General features: G+C 43.8%; 1 protein-coding gene across 2 annotated transcripts in view; it reads right to left on the reverse strand.

Annotated features, from left to right (window-relative positions):
- Positions 1 to 21,205, reverse strand: part of GTF2A2 (general transcription factor IIA subunit 2) — an 85,571-nt gene that overhangs the window by 35,532 nt on the left and 28,834 nt on the right. For both annotated transcript variants that reach the window (XM_069222107.1, XM_069222106.1), the window contains exon 3: positions 11,143 to 11,247. In XM_069222107.1, coding sequence (XP_069078208.1) covers positions 11,143 to 11,247 — 105 coding nt within the window. The remainder of the gene's footprint in view (positions 1 to 11,142; positions 11,248 to 21,205) is intronic.

A 21,205-nucleotide genomic window follows, 5' to 3' on the forward strand; every position in this document is an offset into this window, starting at 1 on the left:
GTTAACAATATCAAAGGATGCGGACAGGTCTAACAAAAACAGCACAACTGGGATATTGTGGTTAATGTGGTAGGTAATGTGCAATGTTTCGTCAGTTGTTGCTTAACAGGAAGAACCTAAGGAAGGATGCAGGTTGAAATTTTCTTAAAATCTGATCACTAGAGGAGGCAAGAAGGTAAGTGCTATAATTAGGAAAAACATCAGAAAAGTGTTTATGGTGCAATGTAAGGTTCTTAGCCTAACTGGGTTAAATGTGGTTTGTAGTCTCCACAAGAGGCACTCCAAAGAGTAGGAGCTTATAGAGTTAATCTAATCGGTTCAAATTTAAGTGACTCCATGTAGATAAAGGCAACCCACTAAACCAGTCACACGATGTTACTCCGCTAGCTCAGGGTGGACAGGACGTTTTCGAAAATAAACAAAATGGAACCTGAGCACAAATAATATCCTTTCTTCCAGAAATATACCACCACTTCGCAGTGACATTAAACTCTACCAACTGAATTCAAGAGAAAACAGCTTAAAAATTAAGAAATGCTGTGATCAAGATCTCAAAACATAAAAAGCATGACGCAAGAAAAATTAACATTTCCCACAGTGACAAACCCATTGTGATTAAACTAAAGAAAATGCAGGTTAACAACTCTAATTTATGTAACTTTTACACTCAGTTTTTTATACCCATCCTATTTAATGTTGTATTAATTTATTTAATAATGAGACATTTGTTCCAACGCATTGCATTTCTTACAATACTTCCAACTACGCAAAAAATCTTAAGGCTTCTTAGCCAATGAGATGATAGTCTAAATTTTGTAACCAAGAACCTTAAAAGCGGGGAAATATTGAGCTTTTATGACCAGGCTAAAGCAGCCTCAAAAATCAATTGTAGTGCCTACCTCCTAGCACTATCAAGCCCAAAGTATAACGAGCCATGGTAAATGCATTAGGTTTCGCCTATGGGATTAATAATAAGAGGTATGGAGCAGTGTAGGAGTGCAGGGAGAATGGGGTGAGTGCTCTCTGTGCAGGGTGAGTGGTGCATGGATGAAGGATAAGTGTCTGAGTGCAGGATGAAAGTGCCTAAAAGCATGGTGACGGATGTATGTTTAGTGCAGAATGGGAATTGTGAGTGCATACTTAACTTCAAAATGAATCTAGTGCTTTATGCCATACTCCTGCTGTGTCTAAGCGCTGCAAATAGCAGGAGATATTACTCTTAAATGATTTCCGATTCATTTACTTTGGAAATGTGAAACAATACGTTGATCTTGACGAAATTCGAAAGCACAACGTATAGCTAACTGCACGTGTATTTCAGGAGTGAAAGTTAAACTCGTCGAGCCATGAAGCCGAATTCCAAGCATACATCAGTTTCAGAGGCAGACTTAACCATACATAACCATCAAGTCCCTTTCCACGAATACCACTGCTTCCCAAAATCGTTTAAAATTAACATTGTGGTACATTTTCTCAAAAACGTGAACAACCCAATTAGTAACAGGTAAAGCAGCTTACAAGATCAACATTTACAAAATGGCTGTCAATTATTGAATGAATGACATATTGCGTGCTATGGCAAACCTTGTCAGTTTCTCGATGTTTATGTCTGACTCAAGTGTTATTTGACAGATGCTACGTGCATTTCTTAATCATGATATTCTTATACGTTTGTTTCTGTGAGCTGAGTGAAGCGTGGACACAATCCTGGAGTAGCTATGCAAGCATCTGATGGACCCATTCCTTGGGTGACTTCCCACAGCACACATAAATGCAGTTTTAAAAGTGTTATACTGCGTTGCGCCAAAAGTTAATAACTCTGCCCCTATGTCTTTATAGTTCTCCTACGCCTCAGACTACTAAACTAACCAAGAAACACTGAGTATTCTCCACCTACTGAACTGAGAAAATTAAATTTTTTGCCATTGGCATATTCTTTGAGACGACTTCTTCGACATGTGTATGTCATGATTACATGCAAGACAGCTACGCATGTTAATACTTAGACTGCAGGCACCCATGTGGAATCTGCAGGCTACTAGTTTCACGCCCAAGTCAATAAAACAAGCATAATTGGTGTGGGTAATGGTGCACTTCTCGTGCAGTACTAAGAAGGTGCAAGTCTCTGGAAGAATGAGTTGTATAATGGAAAAAGTTGCGCCCTAATAAAACGTTTCATTGGTCTCATTCATCAGTTTTACCTCGCTTGGCAAATTGTTTAAATAGTAAGAAACCTGGTGGGCCCTACACCTACTGCTGAACTCTTGACGCAACCTGCAAGTTGCAGTTTCGACTACTGGCACTGTGTATTCAACATTCAGGCCTTACGATTTCACAATGGTTATCATAGAGTATAGATGGATAACAGCAAAACATATTGTTTACAGAGTTTCGAACAGACGAAGTAAATTAAATATACCAATTAGATATATACTAACTAAAACAATGCATACAGGAGTAAGCACTGATCAGCAGTGGTAAAGTGCGCAGGGTCCTAAGGTCAACAAAATGAACTCAGCAAAATGGGAGGCAAACAGGAAAAATGTTAGTGGGAAGACCACCCTGAGGCTGATGGGTCTAACAAATACCAATTTTTCAGCTGTAGTATTGATTATTTCTATGAACTACAGAGCTTTTAGAGCAGACAGCTCCGTCATTTAAGTACATAGATGGCTTAATCCTAAACACATTACAAATCAACAGACTATAGATAGATTGCAAAAAGCATTGAAGAAATGTGACAGTGTTCCCAATCCCCACCCTCCCCCCGAGTGATATTCATATTATTTGAGATCTGGCTTGTAGTATGTGTTCATGCTCTGGAAGAAGTAAAGAAAATCTTTATTTGCTCAATTATTTTTTTTGAGAAACAAATCTGGCTTGTGACTACTCTTAAATAGCTCCAGGATACTCAGTTGAGTAATTTTTTTTTAGCATGCAGCAGTTATACCTGCCCAATAGCATAAGGTATTGACGGCATCATGCATGCTTTAATAATATGTCCAGTAGTGTTTTGGTCATATATAAAGCCCGCTGCTGCTTAATGACTACTCTTTAAATTACTCAAGATAATCTATTGGCCAATACCGTAGTATACATTTTCACATGTGCATTAATGAGAAATAAAAGTAGGTTTAGACAGGGACGCTTACTCTGTGTAGGGCGAGGCAGGCTGCTCTCAGATGGTGTTCCTGCAGACAGTGTGTTTCGCCATCACACGAGGATGAGCTCCGGAAATGTTTAATATTCCCATGAAAAGCAGGTAAACTGATCTGTCTCAGAAGGCATGGGAGGGGACTGAAGTCCACTCGAAAGAATTGGGGTGTCTTTGAGACACTAATTAACCAGAGAGGACTTGATGTCTGGTAGCATACAGCAACTGCAACCTGAGACTCACCCAGAGCAGTCCAGAAGCTCGGATGCCCTCTCAGACCAGAAGCAGGTGGGCACTGCACCACACTGTGCCTTTGTTAGCCATGAAAAGGTGTGGGTGGACAGCTGATATACTCCAAGGGACAGAATAACTAGAAAGCAAGAAGCAAAGCAATAAATCCAAGAAAATAAACAAGTGCCGGCCATGCAACACAAGGGAGTACTGGAGTGGGTGTCTGCTTCGGCCCCAGGCGAACAGGTGAGTGCTGCTGCGACATGATTGGGTCTCTGTGTGAGGCACAACATCCAGTGACTGTCCCGGACACTTGCCTCCGTTATTCTATATAGCAGGACACAGCTGCTGCTTCTGTGTGCTGCGCAGACACATTTAATGACAATTATTCAGTAAAAGACAAACTTGGCTGCAGGGGTGTCTATGGTAGGAGGTTTGGTTGGAAACAAAGTGGAGGAACACAGTACTTGGGCCTCAGGACACTAAAAAGAGCAAACACACTTGAAACAGGCATTGGTAAATGCAAGAAAGTAGTATGACAGCTAATAGAAATGGAGAAAAAGTAAGTGGCAAGCACATGAACCAATAAAAGCAACAACAAAAAACAAGGGGCGGGATGTAAGCTCCTTTTAAGATTTATATCAACTACAACAGATTTCACAAGCACAGCGCAAGCGATGTGCAGGCAAAACCTAACCAGCATTTGCAATGCAATGGGTCTCGCATTTTCTCGAGTTAGTGCTACTAGCGTGGTAAACTCCTAACTGGACTTTTCTTGCCACATAACTTGAAAATCAAAAGTAAAACAGTTTCACATAAGCGAGCCGATTCAGAGCTCCATGGCCACCATGACTATCATCGATAAGGAGACACACAAAAGGAAAAAGAATCTCGCTTGCAGTCAAACTTATTGGCAAAAGTGCAATTAGCCATGTAATGGGGCAATACCCAAGGTGGTAACAAAGGTAACAAAACCTCCCCATGGAGGGACAAACGTAAACTGTTTACCAATGTCAAAGGATTTTTGCAGGGCAAGCCCATGAACAAGTGATGGTGATGGGCATGAGGTGGGTGTTGTTAAAAGCCCAGATACATACAAACACGTCGTAAACAGTGCATGCAAGAAGGACAATATTTGAGGTTCCCCTGGATTTATTGTTAATTGCGATGATGGTGACTTCGTCCAAGTATTACTTTTTATGTGAAGAGGTAATATGCAAAACTGAAAGCGACAACGGACTCTGTTTCCGAGGGTCCATAATATTATTTTATTCTTTAAACTGTTAAAAACGCATTGATTAGAAAAAAAATAAAAAATGGTCAACACCAGTTTTGCGACCACTACATGCTAATGTGTCGCTTCATCAGGACCTAATATCTAGATCACTTTTAAAAAAGTCCAGTCGAATCAAATAAACAGCAGTGTTTATAATAAATTTAAAAAAAACAACAAAAAAAACTTTTTTTTACTCTGGAGGCAAAAAGGTGCACAGTCGCCCTAAAGCACGCCGAACTGATGAATATATTTTATGAATCAAGCTTGCCACCATAACTGAGGTCCAAGTCAAGTTCACTCAGAGCCCTGCTGAAGCAACAAACTAGCCAGTAATTTTTGCCAAACATGTGTTGGCCCCTTGTAATCAACTAGCCCTGAGAGCAATACTTGAAAGTTACAATTATCACAATTAATAATACATAATTTGGACCTCAAACGTTGTTCTTTTCAAATGTTGTAACAGCAGGTGAAGAAAGGAAGAAGACCTGATCTATATACACTTGCAGTCTTTTAAATAGTCAGTTACGACCCAGTAGATCTATTGGCATTATAGATAACTGAAACATGCACATGGTCCACAGCCAAGAACGTGTTTGTGGTTGTCCCAGTCAAGTAAGCTTAATAAAGGGTTGATCTTTCTCTGTCAGCGGACAACTCTATAGCATTCCAAATCCTCATACAAAATCGTTGTGGGCAACTACTTTGAAACGTCTTGTAGAGGTGTAGCTTCATTTTAAAGCCTACCAGGAATAAAGCCTCCGACACAGAAACTATAATTTTATTTTTTTTAGAACTGCTATTTCCCACCCACTGGTGGCCTCACAGTGCTAGACACTTTAATTTTTTGAAGTGCTGTGTCCAAACTGACCTTCAATAGTTTAAGTCTTACTAGTTTTTACATAATAAAAAGACACCTTGTGCGGTGTGAAAAGGGCCAGTCAGAAAGTGGTGAACTTAAGTTCACCGGACAATAAAAAAAAGTGTTTAAAAAAAAATAAAAAATAAAAAATAAAATAAAAACACGCTCGTCCTTGAGGTATAGGGTTAACCATCTACGGATCTGTGATGAGAATCGTATACGAGCACATGCGAGACCACTCATACAGCAGTACAGAAAAAAAAAAGAAAAGAAAAAAAAAACCATGCATTACGAGCACCATCTAGTGGCACATATTATGAAGAACAAGTGTAAGAACAAATATAAAACACAAGCATTATATGCCCCTATCATGCACAGTTTTGTCATGACGTAATTTCAGATGTTGCAGTGATGTTATCAATGATGGCATAGAACATGTCAAGAGTGATGGTGAGGGCGAGAATTGTAGTTACTTTAGGGCACAATATGCAGTTACAGGAGATAACTGTTGAATTTCAATGATTTTGCTAGTTTAAAATGGTATGTTTTATCTGACATTTTCACATAACTAACAACCCTTTAACTTTTTAGTCAGTGTATTTCTAAGATTTGTTTTTTTTAAACGTAAAGATAGATATTAAGACACCTAACTACGTCACTTTAACATTTATTTATTTTCTTTCAGTGAATATCTAGGGTTTTCTTTTCTAAAAACGTAAAGTAATATTTTATTACCATACGTAATACCAGCACCACGCTGCGCACGGCCTTCTTCCATTAGTGGTGTGGGGTTGGCCACAGGCCAGACCCTGTGCCCAATCCCCATTGGTGACCAACCCACCCATCCTAGCTGCGCACAAGCTGGGGGAGGAGGGTCAGGCTCAGAGCCTGACACACAAACCCCCATAGGCACACATGGCTGAATATAAGGAAGGAGTGTCATTTTAAGTAAGGCAGACCTACTGACTTTGTCAAAGGGTCAGAACACCAAAACATGAAAAATGTACATGCTGGTATTATGAAGGAATTAGAATATCAACATACATAAAGCACACGTATTCGCTCAGAAAATAACCAGTAATCATAATGAAATGGCTATTTCAGAAATTTACACAGTTCAATAAAAGTAATTGTTAATAAAAAAAATGATAAAGGCTTATTAAAAAAACAAATCTTGAGTCTTTTTTTTGTGTTTTTTAAACATTTTTCTAGCTACAAAGCACAGCCACAGAACCGACCACAAATGGCTCAGCACTCCAGCTGCAAGAGCAGAGAGCTCCAGCCAGGACTTAGGGCCCGATTTCAACTTTGGCGGATGGAATACTTCATTACAAACATGACGGATAACCCGTCATCCATATTACAAGTTCCATTATACCCTATGTAACCTGTAAAATGGAGGGCAGGATGTCTGTCACATTTGAGATGACGTTTCCCATCTGCCAAGGTCGTAATCAGGCCCTCTGGTCAGCAACCATTCTGGGTGGAAGCAGTAGCCTGCACTTCTATTTTTTTGTAAATATTGGGGAGGGGGCCCCATCCTCCAGAGCTGAAATTAATTTAAAGGGGAGATGGGTAGGAGGACACCACCCCACCACCCCCATTCCTGAACCAACACTGTTCCTGTAGCCTAATTTTAAAGAGGAGGTGGTCTTGGGGCTCATTCCTACCCTCTTTTTATTGTGTCAATTATTGTGCCAGTCCTTCACCCTCAGAGGGTTTGTTTCTTGGAAAGTCAGCTTTTTAAAGAAAATATATATATTTTACTGCAGATTCACAAATCCACTGTAAATGTGTGGTAAAATTAAAACAAAAGGTGTTTTTGGTCCCAGGGGACGCGGTAGACATACTCTGCACCCAGGACCCTGGGGTAAAAAGCATTATTTCCTGGACAAAGATTGTGCTTTCTACTAAATTTTGGGCTGCAGCTGAGACTATTTCGTATGGGAAAAATGAATGGGGGAAAACACATTTTGGGACAAACCCCTTTTTCTCAGCCCCCGTTTGAGGGAATCATCACAAAGCTTTCCAGGAAGTAGCCTAGGTGTATGAGACTTTTTCGGGGCGTTTTGTGAAGTTTTGTCAAAGGGCGCAAAAGTTATAAGAAAACCAAAGAATACTTTTCCTAGGCAAAAATGATCCTAACTATAACTACCCGGTCCCAACCGCCACTAGGAAATAGAAAAAGATATAAATATATCACTGAAAAAACCCAAAGGTTACAGGGGGATTTACAGGGAGTTAGGTTTTGAATTTACTCGTACAAAACCATAGAAATTCAGCAGTTATAGTTCGTTCTTTTAAGTAATTTTATTGCAAATGCTGCAGTAATATTATCAAAGATGCCATACAAGATCTCATCAATCATATAATATGTAGAGTAATTAGCTGTGCATGGCTAAGGCATGAGTTGTAGTTACCTTAGGGAATTAGCATAGGAAAACTTTTTTCCACCCCCCCCCCCCCCCTTTTTCTCTGCCTCTGCTTAATGGATCACCCCAAAACTTTCCATGCTTAAAAAAGAATCACAGCAACACTTCTTTTTGGAAAAGTTTGTGAAGATTCGTCAAGCGGTGCCAAATATATAGGCAAGTAAAAAAAACTACCTAGTGGCGACCGTAGAGGATGAGCCAAGTCTAGGGGGCTTTTTCTTATATATATATATATATATATATATATACATATAAAAAAAAAAAAAAGGGAAGAAAAGTGGTGGGGATTGTCACCCTCCCAAAACCTCACGCCCTCGACATGCACTGCTTATTAACCCACAAATTACAGCACTCATGAGATCTTTGATAACATTATTGATAATATCAATGTAATAATTGCAGTAAAATTTTGAATGAAAAAACTGCTTGGCGGGGGTCTGAGTTATAGTTACCTTAGGGCACGAGTTCTAGTTACTTGAAATAACGAACTACAACTGGTGAATTTTTATGGTTTCGTTCGTTTACAATTTGAGCCTAACTATAACCTCACTGTAACCTTTGGCTTTTTTAAAGTGAATTTCTATGTTTACTTTTTTATCCTGTTTCCTAACTATAACGTTCCTGTAACCTTTGGTTTTTTTTTTTTGTGAATATATGCGATATGGAGCACAAAGCTTTCAAAAATTATTAAAGCCCCTCCCCTCAAAAAATATAAGGCATATTGCTGATATGAACTACTTTAGGAAGCCAACATTCTTAATATGCTGTGTGCTTATACCAAGAGTGATGGACAATCGTGAGCCAATCTCTACAGCAAGCTGAACTATAGTAGCCAAAGGACAGTAGAGGCTGACCAACATAGTGTGAATGTGTCAATCACCAGGTTTTGCTAGGTGGGACATAAAAATGCAATATAATAAAGGTGGCCCTGAATTTATATGGCTTACTGTTAAAAATGTACCTGTACTTTAAATAATATTTTTATATTAATTTATTGGATAAGCAGTTTCTAAAACTAGTGTTGTATCCTATAACACATTTAGTCATGAATTACAGGCATTGTGTTTTCATTTCACATCGAAAACAAATACTAGCAAGGCCAATAGGTCTTGCTTTGTAACCTACTAACTTCAGCAGGTTTATTTTCCCCATACTGCAATAGCATCCCCCATGCTGTGTGCTTTTTATCTGTTTTGTTACTGATCCGAGTTGGACAGTAAACAAAAAAGAAAACTAAAAGTGGGGGGCAACACTTTAGGGGGCTGAAAGGCATAGGGTGCAGGTGTTGAGGGAGGAGAAGCAACAGGAGAAACAACGTGGACCAGATATGGAGAAGCAAACGGATGAGAAAGCAAACAGTGGGGTGTACATGAGGGACAGCACAACATGAAGGAGGCAAGTGAAGAAGCACTAGGACAATCGTATGCAACACAGTGAAGGGGGAGGAGATGTATACGAGTCAGCTTGCTTAACTGAAACCAACAAAAAAAAAAAAAAAACACTGCTTGAAAAGCAAGCAGTGGAAGCATAAAAGCCAGCCGATCAAAAGTGATGGGAAAGAGGCAAAGCTCCACGGGAGTGACAAACACAAGACTGACAAGCTGGGACATGAATAAGAAGTACACAAATGGGTGACAAGAAAACCTATCAATGGTAAGTAACTCGCAGACTCAAAACCCTGATGTGTTCTTGGTGAGCCCACAATGTGTCACAACAGGCAACGCATGTACTGTCCAGTAGATGAAATCTAACTAGGCTTACTGGTCAGTTTCCTCCCTAAAAGAAACAGTTTTAGTGTACAGTTCAATTAAAAGTTGCAAAGGGGGGGGGGGGGGGGGGGAGAGAGGTTAGGTGAGTCTCCAAGTGATTTGGTGTTTACAGATCCAAACCTGGACTAGTTTCACTGAGTGTAAATCCAGAGAAACCGTGGATGTGAGAGGGGCATGGACTGGAGGCAAGCCCAGTACCTACCTGTCCCCTGTAGCACTGTAAAGGGAATACACAAAACCTCCTCCAAAAAGAAGTGCACAGCATCCCCATTCCCTAAGACACCCTACCCTCATGCAAACACCCCTCAACCCACACAAGCCACCCCTAAAGATAAATAGGACCTGCACAGAGCTGGTGGTAAAATACCTGTGTAACCTGTGCCAAAAAAAAAAAAAAATGTAACCCAGGGTCTGTCATCTTATTTCCCATTCCAGAGACATTAACTCATGGTCTGCAGAGAGATCGCGGTTGGGATTATGGCTTCCAGACACAGCACCTCCCTGATGAATTACCAGGTATCTCATAATGGAAGCCTTGGTAGGTTCCAGCTTGAGGTTAAGGGCACTGGCCTTGGTGGCTAAATATTTATATAGACCAGAAGATGAACAGCCTTATTCTAAGTCCAGTGCTAATTCCAATTCTCGTGCAAATACCAGCTTACTCCAGAATCCTGATTAGCACCAGTGCAGTAATATCACACTTGTCCCCAACCCAAATGTCTCCAGGTAAAATAGTGGAATTTGTGCAGACAAACCACACATTAGGAATTCAGCAGGGAAAAACAAGAGTTACTGTACTAACCTCATTCTGAGGTGTGGACCTCCGAAACGGGCAGGAATACCACACTTGATAAATACCATGCCCAGCACTTCAGGTATGTACCTCGCTGCAACATTATCTCTCAAAATTGTGGTGCAGACATTACATAGGAACTCGGGCTGCAGCATTTTGGGTGTTTACTCGCAAGATAAAAAACAATACCACGTCCTGCTCCTATTCTTAGCTGCAAATCACAATGTCCAATTTTACCTGCACACATTCAGTATGGATTTACCAGGCAAAGTGTGTGCACAAAGGAAAGTGGCGCATTACCTTATCAATTGTACTGCTGCACAAATGTTTACTTGTTTCTGAATAGGGATTAACACAGTATGTGAAATTAGATCCTAACTGCACAAGTGATAGTTTAAGACAGAAAATATTTACAAAGTTGCAGGCTATATAGATTTACAGTTCAACACCATTTGGGAAGACTGAACTGCAAAGAAAGTTTAATCAATAGAAAGCTTTCAGATACACTTCTTTGACTTTCCTGAAATATCAGAAGACCAGCAAACACATTTGCTTGCACAGTTTATAAGCAATACAATTTTAAATATTCTGAAGGTCTGTGTGTTAATTATTTCACATTATTCCTCACCCTAAAGTTGACTCTGTTCCTGACCCGCTGTGCCAGTGCTGTGTTTATCGCCTTGTCGAACTGAAGAAGAACTTGAAGGGCCACTGTAGGATTTATCTGTTGTGACTAGGAGAAAATTTGAAAGTCATTTTATCTTCTTACTGTAACATTTAATACACTAAAAACAGAACAGTTCTACAAAGATATAGTCAAATCTAAGCATGTATGCTGCCTTAAAGGAATTGAACAAGTTACTTACGTTCAGCAACACATTACCTAGTAGAGACAATCTAGCTGTAGATTCCTTACCTTCGATATTCTCCAGGCATCAGTCTGGATCCGGAAACTTTTGCGGAGCAGTACCCGTTGCACGCGCCATTGGGTGGCTCCATTCGGCCTACGTGGTGTTGTTGGTGCCGGCAGTGAAATTGCGGCCACCTATATAAGCGCCACCCAGGCGCGCGGGTGTTAAGTTACTTTTATCATAACTTTCCACACCAGAAGCACAGAGCCATGACAAAACTGACGCACTGTTTTAAAACTAGGGCCATGAAAAAGGAATCACCCTAACCCTAGTAACAAGTCCGCAGAGCAGAGAGGCATGGGTGGGTGTAAGGAATCTGCAGCTAGATAAAGTCTCTACCAGATAATAGGTTACCAAAAGGTAAGTAACTTGTTTATCTGATAGCTGCAGATTCCTTACCTTTGATTAGATACCCAAGCCATATCCTCCTGGCAGTGGGCTGCGGACAATGTTTCAAACTAGGAAGTCCTGAGGGATCGAGTGGGAGAAATACCCAGAACGGACTGTCCAGACAGTAGTGTTTGGTAAACATGCACCGGGATGCCCACATTGCTGCCTGGCAGACGTCCAAAACTGGGACATAGCTTTTCCGCTGGTGGAATGGGCCCTTAAGCCCTTAGAAGGCTGCATCTTAGCCAGGGCGTCGCAGATTTTAATACAGAGAACTATCCAGCGCGAAATGGTACATTTCTGTACTGCCCGTCCCTTCTTTGCTCCCACATACCCCACAAAGAGTTGGTTGTCCACACGGAACTCTTTTGTGCGTTCACGGTAGAATGCCAATGCTCTTTTTGGGTTCAGCCGGTGGAGTCGCTCCTCCTCCTTAGAGGGATGTGGGGGAAGTACAGAAGGTGGGCACGGTGACAGTTTGACCCAGGCGGAATGGGGTCACCACCTTGGGAAGGAAAGAGGCATGGGTGCGCAGCATTACCTTTTCTGGGAATACCATGAGAAATCATCTAAGCTGCCATAAAGCCTGTATCGCTCTCACTCACCCTCCAGGCAGATGTTATTGCCACTAAAAAGGGCGTCTTGATGGTGAGGAGCCGGAGGTAACAAAATGTGCAGTGACTTGAAAGGAGCACACATGAGGCATGCGAGAACTAGACTGAAATCCCACTGAGGCATGACAAAGGGCACAGGGAGGATTATAATGGGGGGAAATGAAGGGAAGACACACACACACCTTCAGTGTCCCCAGAGAAGAACCCTGTTGGGCAAGACAAAAGAATGAAGAGAAGGATATCAGATAGAGAAGCAGAGAGGATCTATAGACTGCTCTGTACAATATCTTACAAATTATTGCCAATGGCAGGTGTATAAGGTTTTTGAGGATGAATGCCTGGCTGCCAAGATAATGTTACAGACTTCTGGAGGCTAGTCAAAAGCCATCAACTGCCGCTTCTCAATCTCCATGCATGAAGGCGTGGAGTTGACAGGTTCAGGTGGAAGACACTTCCCTGCTGCTGCAACAGAAGATCCTCCCGAAGAGCTAGCCTGATCGGAGGATCGAGGCTCATTTTAAGAAGCTCGGGATACCAGACTCTGCGTGCCCAGTCCAGAGCCATAAGGATTACTTGTGCCCAGTTGTTCTTGATATTCTTAAGAACTCTGGACAGGAGTGGCATGGGCAGAAAGGCATACAGGAGGCAGTGTTCCACTCGCAATGAAAAGTGTCACCAAGCGACTGCCGCCATGGAAACTCCAACGCACAAAACTGCTGACATTGCGCGCCTCTTCTAATCTAATCTGGCCACCCTATCTCAGGAGTGATGCACCCATCACTACTGTGAGGTCTGGTTGGGGAAGAGAGAGGAGTCTGCCTCCGACCCACTTGTGGTTCATTAACCACCACTGCAGGTCCTTCACAGTTCCCTCCGAGATCTAAACCATGTCGGAGAGAGTTCCCTGATGCTGCAACCACTGGAACTTCAGGTCCCACTGAGTCCGCATTTGCCATCTGGCATGTTTTACCAGCAGTATGCAGGACGCCATGAGGCCCGCAGCCTTGGTCATTCTGACCAAAATCAAGGACAGAGGCTGAAACATCAGTATCAAAGCATGAATATCCTGGACTCACTGCTCAGGAGGATAAGCCCGAAACTGCACTGTGTCCAGAACAGCTCCGATGTAAGAGCGTGACATCAGCATGTTTATAGTGACCCCAGTGAATGCAGGAGGGTTACCGACATCTAGAGGTGGGAGTAGACAGCATTCAGAGAGCCCGCCTTCAACAGCCAGTTGCCAAGGTAGGGGAAGACTGAAACCTCTGACCTGAGCAGATGAGCTGCGACCAACACCACAACCTTGGTGTACACTCGAGGGGGCGCAGGTAAGGCCATATAGCAGCACAGTGAACTGAAAATTTTGTGGCCTACTTTTAACTGCAGGTAATGCCCGAGGATTGGCAGGATGGGGATATGAAAATATGCATCCTGCAAGCCCAGCGCTAGCAACCAGTCTTCTAGGCCTAGGGCAGACAAGACCTGAGGAAACGTGAGCATCTTAAACTTCTTCTAGAGGAAGAGATTTACGGTCCACACATCTAGAATACGGCGAAGACCCTTGTTCTTTTTGGGTATCAGAAAGTAGCAGGAATAACAACCAATGCCTACTTCTGGTATTGCAACTCTTTCTATGGCTTTCTTGGCCAAAAGAGCCCTAACTTCCTACCTGAGTAGTGACAAATGATCCGCCAGCCATTCGAATGTTGTTGAACAGGAGGATGAAAGGATGAAGAGGCAGTACATAGCCCTTACAGATGACCTGCAATACCCATGAGTCTGATGATATAGACTTCCAGTGGGAGCGGTGATGGTGTACTCTCCCTCCAACTGGGCCAGCATGGTCCTGCAGATTCAAACTAGGAGGGCCTTGAGGCTGCAGCTGCCGGGGGCTGTGTGTCAGACAACTTCTTGCCTGCACACACAGTAGGTCTGAAGGCACTGCGCCCATGTCCTCGCATACCCTGCGTTTGTTGCATAGGACGGTGGCTGGCATGGGCTGGCGCAGTGCCATGCCACTTCCAAAACCTCTCAAATAGTGGAAAGGAAGATAGCGTACGAGGGGGTCGTAGAGAGGCCCAAGTACTTGGCCATAGCCAGAGAGTCCTTAAAGCAATCCAGCGCGGGTCTGCTTTCTCACCATGCAAGTGAGTGCCATCAATGGGCATGTCCATCAGATTTGCTTGGAATCCCCCAAATAAACAGATGTTCTCAGCCAGGCGTGGTGTGGCGCCTTAAGGCCACTGTAAACCAATCGTCCCAGCAAATCAGTTGTATCTAACCCACAACAAACGTTAAACTTAGCTGCGTCCCTCCAGTCTTTCACCGCTTAGGAGAGTATGGCCCCAGCCTCCTCTGAGACCAGAGACAGCACTTGCGCAACGGTATCACAAATGGTATGGGAGAAACAGCCCAATAAGCATGAGGTGATAATCGACCTCAGTACCAGGCTGATGGAAGAAAACAACTTCTTCCCAAGATGATCCAGCCTCTCGGACTCCCTATCCGAGACTGCGGAAGGGAATGCGTCGTGGGACATGGAGGCTTGGACTACCAAGCTCTCAGGGATGGGGTGTTGGCTGGGAAAGCTAGGGAGCTGAACGGTTGTGGCAGGCATTCATCCAATTTACAGGAGACCCTGTGCTGGTCTTGGAGCAACTTCCCAGCAGGACGTTGAAGTGCTTAGTTGAAGGGCAAAAGGGGTTCAGATGAAGCATTTCCATCAAGATGTTGGTCTTGACAGCCACTGAGGGCAGTTTGAGAACCTCTGCTGCCCTACACACTACCACTGCATAGGACGTTCCCTCCCACTTAGCCAAAGTGGGGGGAAAGAGAGCCTCATACCAGTCCAAAGATGTTTCCAACTGACCTCTCCCACTCTTCTACCATGCCTGGCTGTGAAAAATAAGCCTCCGGCAATGATCTGACACCTGTGGGTGCAATTATCGACGCTGATCAATGCTGTTTCAGTTCATCAGATATAAGAATGGGGCTTGCGCAACCAGTGGTCACCAGGAGCATCGGCGTTGTGACCGGCACTGGATAAGGTCACCTGGGTACGACTGGAGCCAGTCCGGATCCAGACACGGTCCATGAGACTCCCCCGGAGTAGAGATCGAAGCCGCTGGCATCAAATCAAATCAAATCAAATCATTAACATTTATAAAGCGCGCTACTCACCCGTGCGGGTCTCAAGGCGCTAGGGGGGAAAGGGGGGGTTATCGCTGCTCGAACAGCCAAGTCTTTAGGAGTCTCCGGAAAGCGGAGTGGTCCTGGGTGGTCCTGAGGCTGGTGGGGAGGGAGTTCCAGGTCTTGGCCGCCAGGAAGGAGAAAGATCTCCCACCCGCCGTGGAGCGGCGGGTGCGAGGGACGGCAGCAAGTGCGAGGCCAGCGGAGCGGAGGGGGCGGGTGGGGACGTAGAAGCTGAGGCGTCTGTTGAGGTATTCCGGTCCCTTGTTGTGGAGGGCTTTGTGTGCGTGGGTGAGAAGACGGAAGGTGATCCTTTTGCTGACTGGGAGCCAATGCAGGTGTCTCAGGTGTGCGGAGATGTGGCTGTTGCGGGGTACGTCGAGGATGAGGCGGGCCGAGGCGTTTTGGATGCGTTGCAGGCGGTTCTGGAGTTTGGCTGTGGTCCCGGCGTAGAGGGTGTTGCCGTAGTCCAGGCGGCTCGTGACGAGGGCGTGGGTCACGGTTTTTCTGGTGTCGGCGGGGATCCAGCGGAAGATCTTACGGAGCATGCGGAGAGTGAGGAAGCAGGCGGAGGACACGGCGTTGACTTGCTTGGTCATGGTGAGAAGAGGGTCCAAGATGAAGCCGAGGTTGCGGGCGTGGTCTGCGGGGGTCGGTGCGGTGCCGAGGGCCGTGGGCCACCAGGAGTCGTCCCAGGCGGACGGGGTGTTGCCGAGGATGAGGACTTCCGTTTTTTCAGAGTTCAGCTTTAGGCGGCTGAGCCTCATCCAATCTGCGACGTCCTTCATACCCTCTTGTAGGTTGGTCTTGGCGCTGGCGGGGTCCTTGGTGAGGGAGAGTACAAGTTGGGTGTCGTCGGCGTAGCTCCGGTTGGAGTCTCTTCCAACCCTGCGGGCCCGAAAGCACACCAGCGGGGTCAGCCCGTTCGAATATGCCATGTATGGCCTCATAGAACTCCTTTATTTCAGAGGGTGTCGATCTGGCTCCCGGAAAAAGTGGGCAGGTGGAGTAGAACTGGTTAACGGCTCTGTAGAACCGTGAAGGGAATGCCAATGTACCCACTCATCTTGTCGGCCAACGTACGTGATGAATTTGAAGTCCTCTTGGGCTACTTCTTCTTATGCCTCTTTCCCAGAGTGTGCCAAGGACCTCGAATTGGAAGAAGAGGACTTGGGGCTCAGATCGGTCCTGCGACCTCCTTCTCGACCGAGACCTTCTCAGAGTTGTGCGTGCTGGTATTGCAGACTACTGGGCCGCAAGCACCTTTAGGGACCACTATCTTAAAGCCTTCGGCACCATGGCCCAGCAGTCTGAGTGCGACTTAGAGTCATCGTCGCGCTTGAGGCACCAGAGGCAAATGAGATGGGGGTCAGTGACCGACATGGCGCGGAGACAAGCGCCAGACGGTTTGAACCCAGCCTTTCTTTATGACATCACGACACACTCAAAGAAAAAGGGAAAAAACAACAACAAAAAACAACTTGACAAAAAGTCGAAAAAGGCCTGTCAAAAAGCGACAGAGGAGTAGCTCGCCCCGGACCTGCGCTAACTGGTGCAGAAAGAAAAGAAATGATGCCCAAGTGCCTATCTAGGTGGCTGCAATGTCACTTCCGGTGCCAACGATGCCATGCAGAGCTGAATGGATCCACCTGACTGTACATGGCTCATCAAAAGTTTCCAGATCCAGCCTGACGCCTGGGAAAATCAAAGGTAATGAATATACAGCTTGCAGTCTCTATCAGATCTCCAGATACAATGCCAGTATCATACCACTAGTGAAGGATTAGACAAGGACAGCAGTTGTCTTAAAACATTGGTAATTTAAGATTTTTAATCCATGGACTACACTCTTAAAATTGATAAAAGTTTATTCTATGTGATACGGTCACTTAAAAAATAAATTAAGATGTGCTTTACAAGTCCTCTCTAACCATTCCCATCCATTTTACATGTTTTCTCCCAACTGGGCTGGAAAATCTCATATGTTAGGAGGTAATAATCAGGAGGTCACTTAGAAGAGAGAGGAACTACCAAAATAACCATGAAAATAATTTCCCCTTGTTTAGTTTGGACTCCACTGGAAGCCATTATTGAGAACTGGCTGTTCACTGTTGTGACAAAAAGAGCAGTGAAAACCCAAGTACTGGTGTAGTGAAAATCCAGACTAACACAGAAGCTCTGGTAAACGATCATCTCCATCGGACCAAGCAACACTGTGGAATGGTGGCTCGTGAAATGCTGTATTAGCCAAGTTTTCCCACTTCTCTCAGATGTCCAAAGGCCAGAGGTGGAGGACGTGTGTGTGCGGGTGGCACTATTACGCCACCAAATATTGCCTCTCCTCATTTGGCAGAGAATTGAAGTCCACATTGGCAGCAGCTCTCAATGAGCCACTGTCAGTATGATGCCAGAACTCTGCTCCTACTCAGAGCACAGAGCATGGTTTGGGTGGATAGGGTGACTGAATGCCCTGATGGCGATGTAATACTGGGCACAACACATAATCCTGTTTTTATTTGGGGAGCGGAAGATAGTTCAAAGGGTTGTGGAAGTGGGTGGCAGGAAACCAGGTACATTTCACGTTTTAAGTACTGCACAGTGGGTGTGGGGTATTAAGGTCATATTTCATAAGGCTCCACATGACTCCTGAGCAGCTGATGCGAGTAGGGAAAGTGGATTCTAGGACCACATGCTAGATACAACTGGGTACACATCAAAAGTATAGTTTCCCACTTCAGGGCTCCACATAATACCATACACAATTAGAGCTTTGCCCTTGTTGTCCATTATATGTCACTGGAACACCTCGGTAGAAAGCAAGCCTGCTATTGATAGCTATCCATCTTTATTCCTAAATATTTTGTCCCTTTGTTTGGTTTCCTTCCCAAATGGTTGGATGCCTCATTCTACAAAGAGCAGAAAAGTGATAAGCAAATGTGTTGAGTTCAAGTTCATGTCTGAGATGCTCCTACTACACTAAAAATGTTCTTTGTACAGCAAGAACTCTGTCCAGAATACATGCAATACTTAAAATAAAAATAACATTTTAAAAAGTTTGGTAATCCTCCTACAAGAGGGAATAGACACCAATAAGTGACCTCTATGTAAGACGTGCCAGTGTGCAAGAAAAAGATCTATGCATGTTACAAGACAACAGAGCCATTAATGAGAAAAAGCAGATGGAGGAAACTGTGAAATTTGTGTCAAGGGCCTCAATCTTTTGAGCGGGAAAAAAAAAGATCAGCTCTGTCAAGATCCTTGCGGCTAATATCCATGCACACGACATCAACATACTTTCCTATGCAGAAGAGACACAACTCCTACTCTCCCGCTCAGACAAGACCCCCAACACAAGAAACAAGTTCACTGCCTGCATGACTGAAGTTACTAACTGGATGCATGCCAATTGTCTCGAGCTCAGTACAGACAAGACAGAAGTAGTCATCTTTGTCAAGAACACCTCAACATGAGATTAAATCTGTAATCAGGATTAGAGTCTTCACCAGATTTTCTCTTTAAGCATGACAGAACAAATCTTGATCGAGGCTTGCATCCTCTCAATAACTTAAAAGAAGGCACACCCATTACCCTTTTAAGTGTGCTTCTACAAGTAGTGTAGCTTTTAAAGATTTCCTCCAACTAATTACCCCTTTAAAAGTTAAGAGTACTTTCTTTGACAACCCTACTGAACTGTTGTACTTCTGCAAAGGAATCGGGCCACTACAGGGAAATCCTTTCAAGTTACACATCACACTTGGCAAGATACAGTCTCACTTTCACAATCACAAATTGTGGCTCATTATCCTACAAATGTATTCCTCTGGGCTCCCTCACCTGCAAAGACATCATCCGGGAATTAATTTACTACATCCAATGTTAAGCTGCAAACCATTTTGACCTCTGAAAAATAATCCTCTAGGACCATGCTGAATGGGTCTTGCTTGGTACCACTGAAAAAGACCCTGTTATATGGACTCCGAGCTTGCACCAGGGTCCCTAATTCCACCAAACAAGCCTTCATGGAATTGTTGCTGAGGGTTAGATAGATTGCATTCACTTATTCAGAAGCAAATCCACACAAAGACAAAAGAAATACTCTTGGGCTTGCCTACTGGTGTCAACATGCCAAGATAACCATCATGCCTACTTTCTTAGTCCTAACAGAGGCACAATTCTGTCCCCTCTAACCAAAACTTCATGCACCACAGCAAGTTGCTCAATTATGTTTGGAAAAATACTGAACCTTGACATGCAGCTTATGCTAACAAGAAAACTCATACAAGATGTACCAAAACACAGCCTTCATGGATGATAATTTTTCTACTTCAGCAATCCATCTGACTTTCGTAATGGCACCAAACACTCTCATCCTCCATGGTAAGAAAAGGAGTTACTTTCTTGTAACTGCAGTTCTCCGGTATTGGTATCTTTCATAGATTCACATGCTTGAATCATTCCCCATTTAATAGCAGTATAGAATGTCTAACTAGAAATCATTGTTAAAGGACATTCACTATAGTAGCTTATTCATATCATAAAAAAGGCCCAAAGCCCAGCTTGTCAGGAGAAACCTCACTTTAGAATCCTTATCACAGAGGCTCCAGTCCCTCAGAGGGTGGGTCACATGTGAATCTGTGAAAGATACCAAAACTGGAGAACTGCAGCTACTTTTAAGTAACTCATTTTCTTCTGCAGTATTAGATCTTTCATAGATTCACATGCTTGAGTCAGAGTAGCAAGGAGTTACTCTATAAATAAACAGTTTAGATCATGAGCACAATATGCGGATGGTGGGCAACGCTTTTCCAAGTCGCAGCACAAAATCTTCTCCAACAGCACTCCAGCAAGCAAAGCAGTTGATGTGGACACTGCTCTTGTTGAGTGCGCTTTGGCTTTAGTTGACAGAGGCTTACCCACCTTGAGTGGCAAAACTTGATTGCAACTGAAAGCCATCGAGCAATGGTTGCTTTCGTGACTGGGGCAACCTTGTGAATGTGTCCATAAGAGATCAACAGCTGATCCGTCTTCCTGATTTGTTTTGAGAGATGGGAGTAAAAGCACCTCTTGAGATCCAACCCATGCAGAGACCTTTCTGCCAGTGATGTTGGATTTGGAAAGAAAGTTCTCAATATTATTGGTTTATTGAGATGAAAATCTGAAGGTACTTTGGGGATGAACCCTGGATTGGTCTGGAGAATTACAGCATCATCTGTAAAGCACAAGAAAGACTCTTGAGTCGTAAAGCCCGTATCTCGCCAATTCTTCTGGTGGACGTCAGAGCTACGAGTAGTGCGATCTTCCAGGTGATGAACTTGAGAACTGCTCTGTGTATGGGCTTGAAAGACTGTCATGAGCGGAGACTGGACTATATTCAGGTGCCATTCCAGTGGAAGAGCCCTCAGTGGGGGAGGAACTCTAAACAGTCCCTTCATAAATTGTTCGACAATCCTGTTGGCCGTGGTTCATTGTTGAGAGCGCTTTTGATGGTCTCAGGTGGATGTGGGTGGATTGCACTAGAATGAGGAGCTCCGTGAACCAATGATGCCTGGGCCTCCTGGGAGCTATGAGGAGGATATGACACTTGATC

The sequence above is a fragment of the Pleurodeles waltl genome, chromosome 3_1, assembly GCF_031143425.1.
Source record: "Pleurodeles waltl isolate 20211129_DDA chromosome 3_1, aPleWal1.hap1.20221129, whole genome shotgun sequence".
Lineage (NCBI taxonomy): Eukaryota > Metazoa > Chordata > Amphibia > Caudata > Salamandridae > Pleurodeles > Pleurodeles waltl.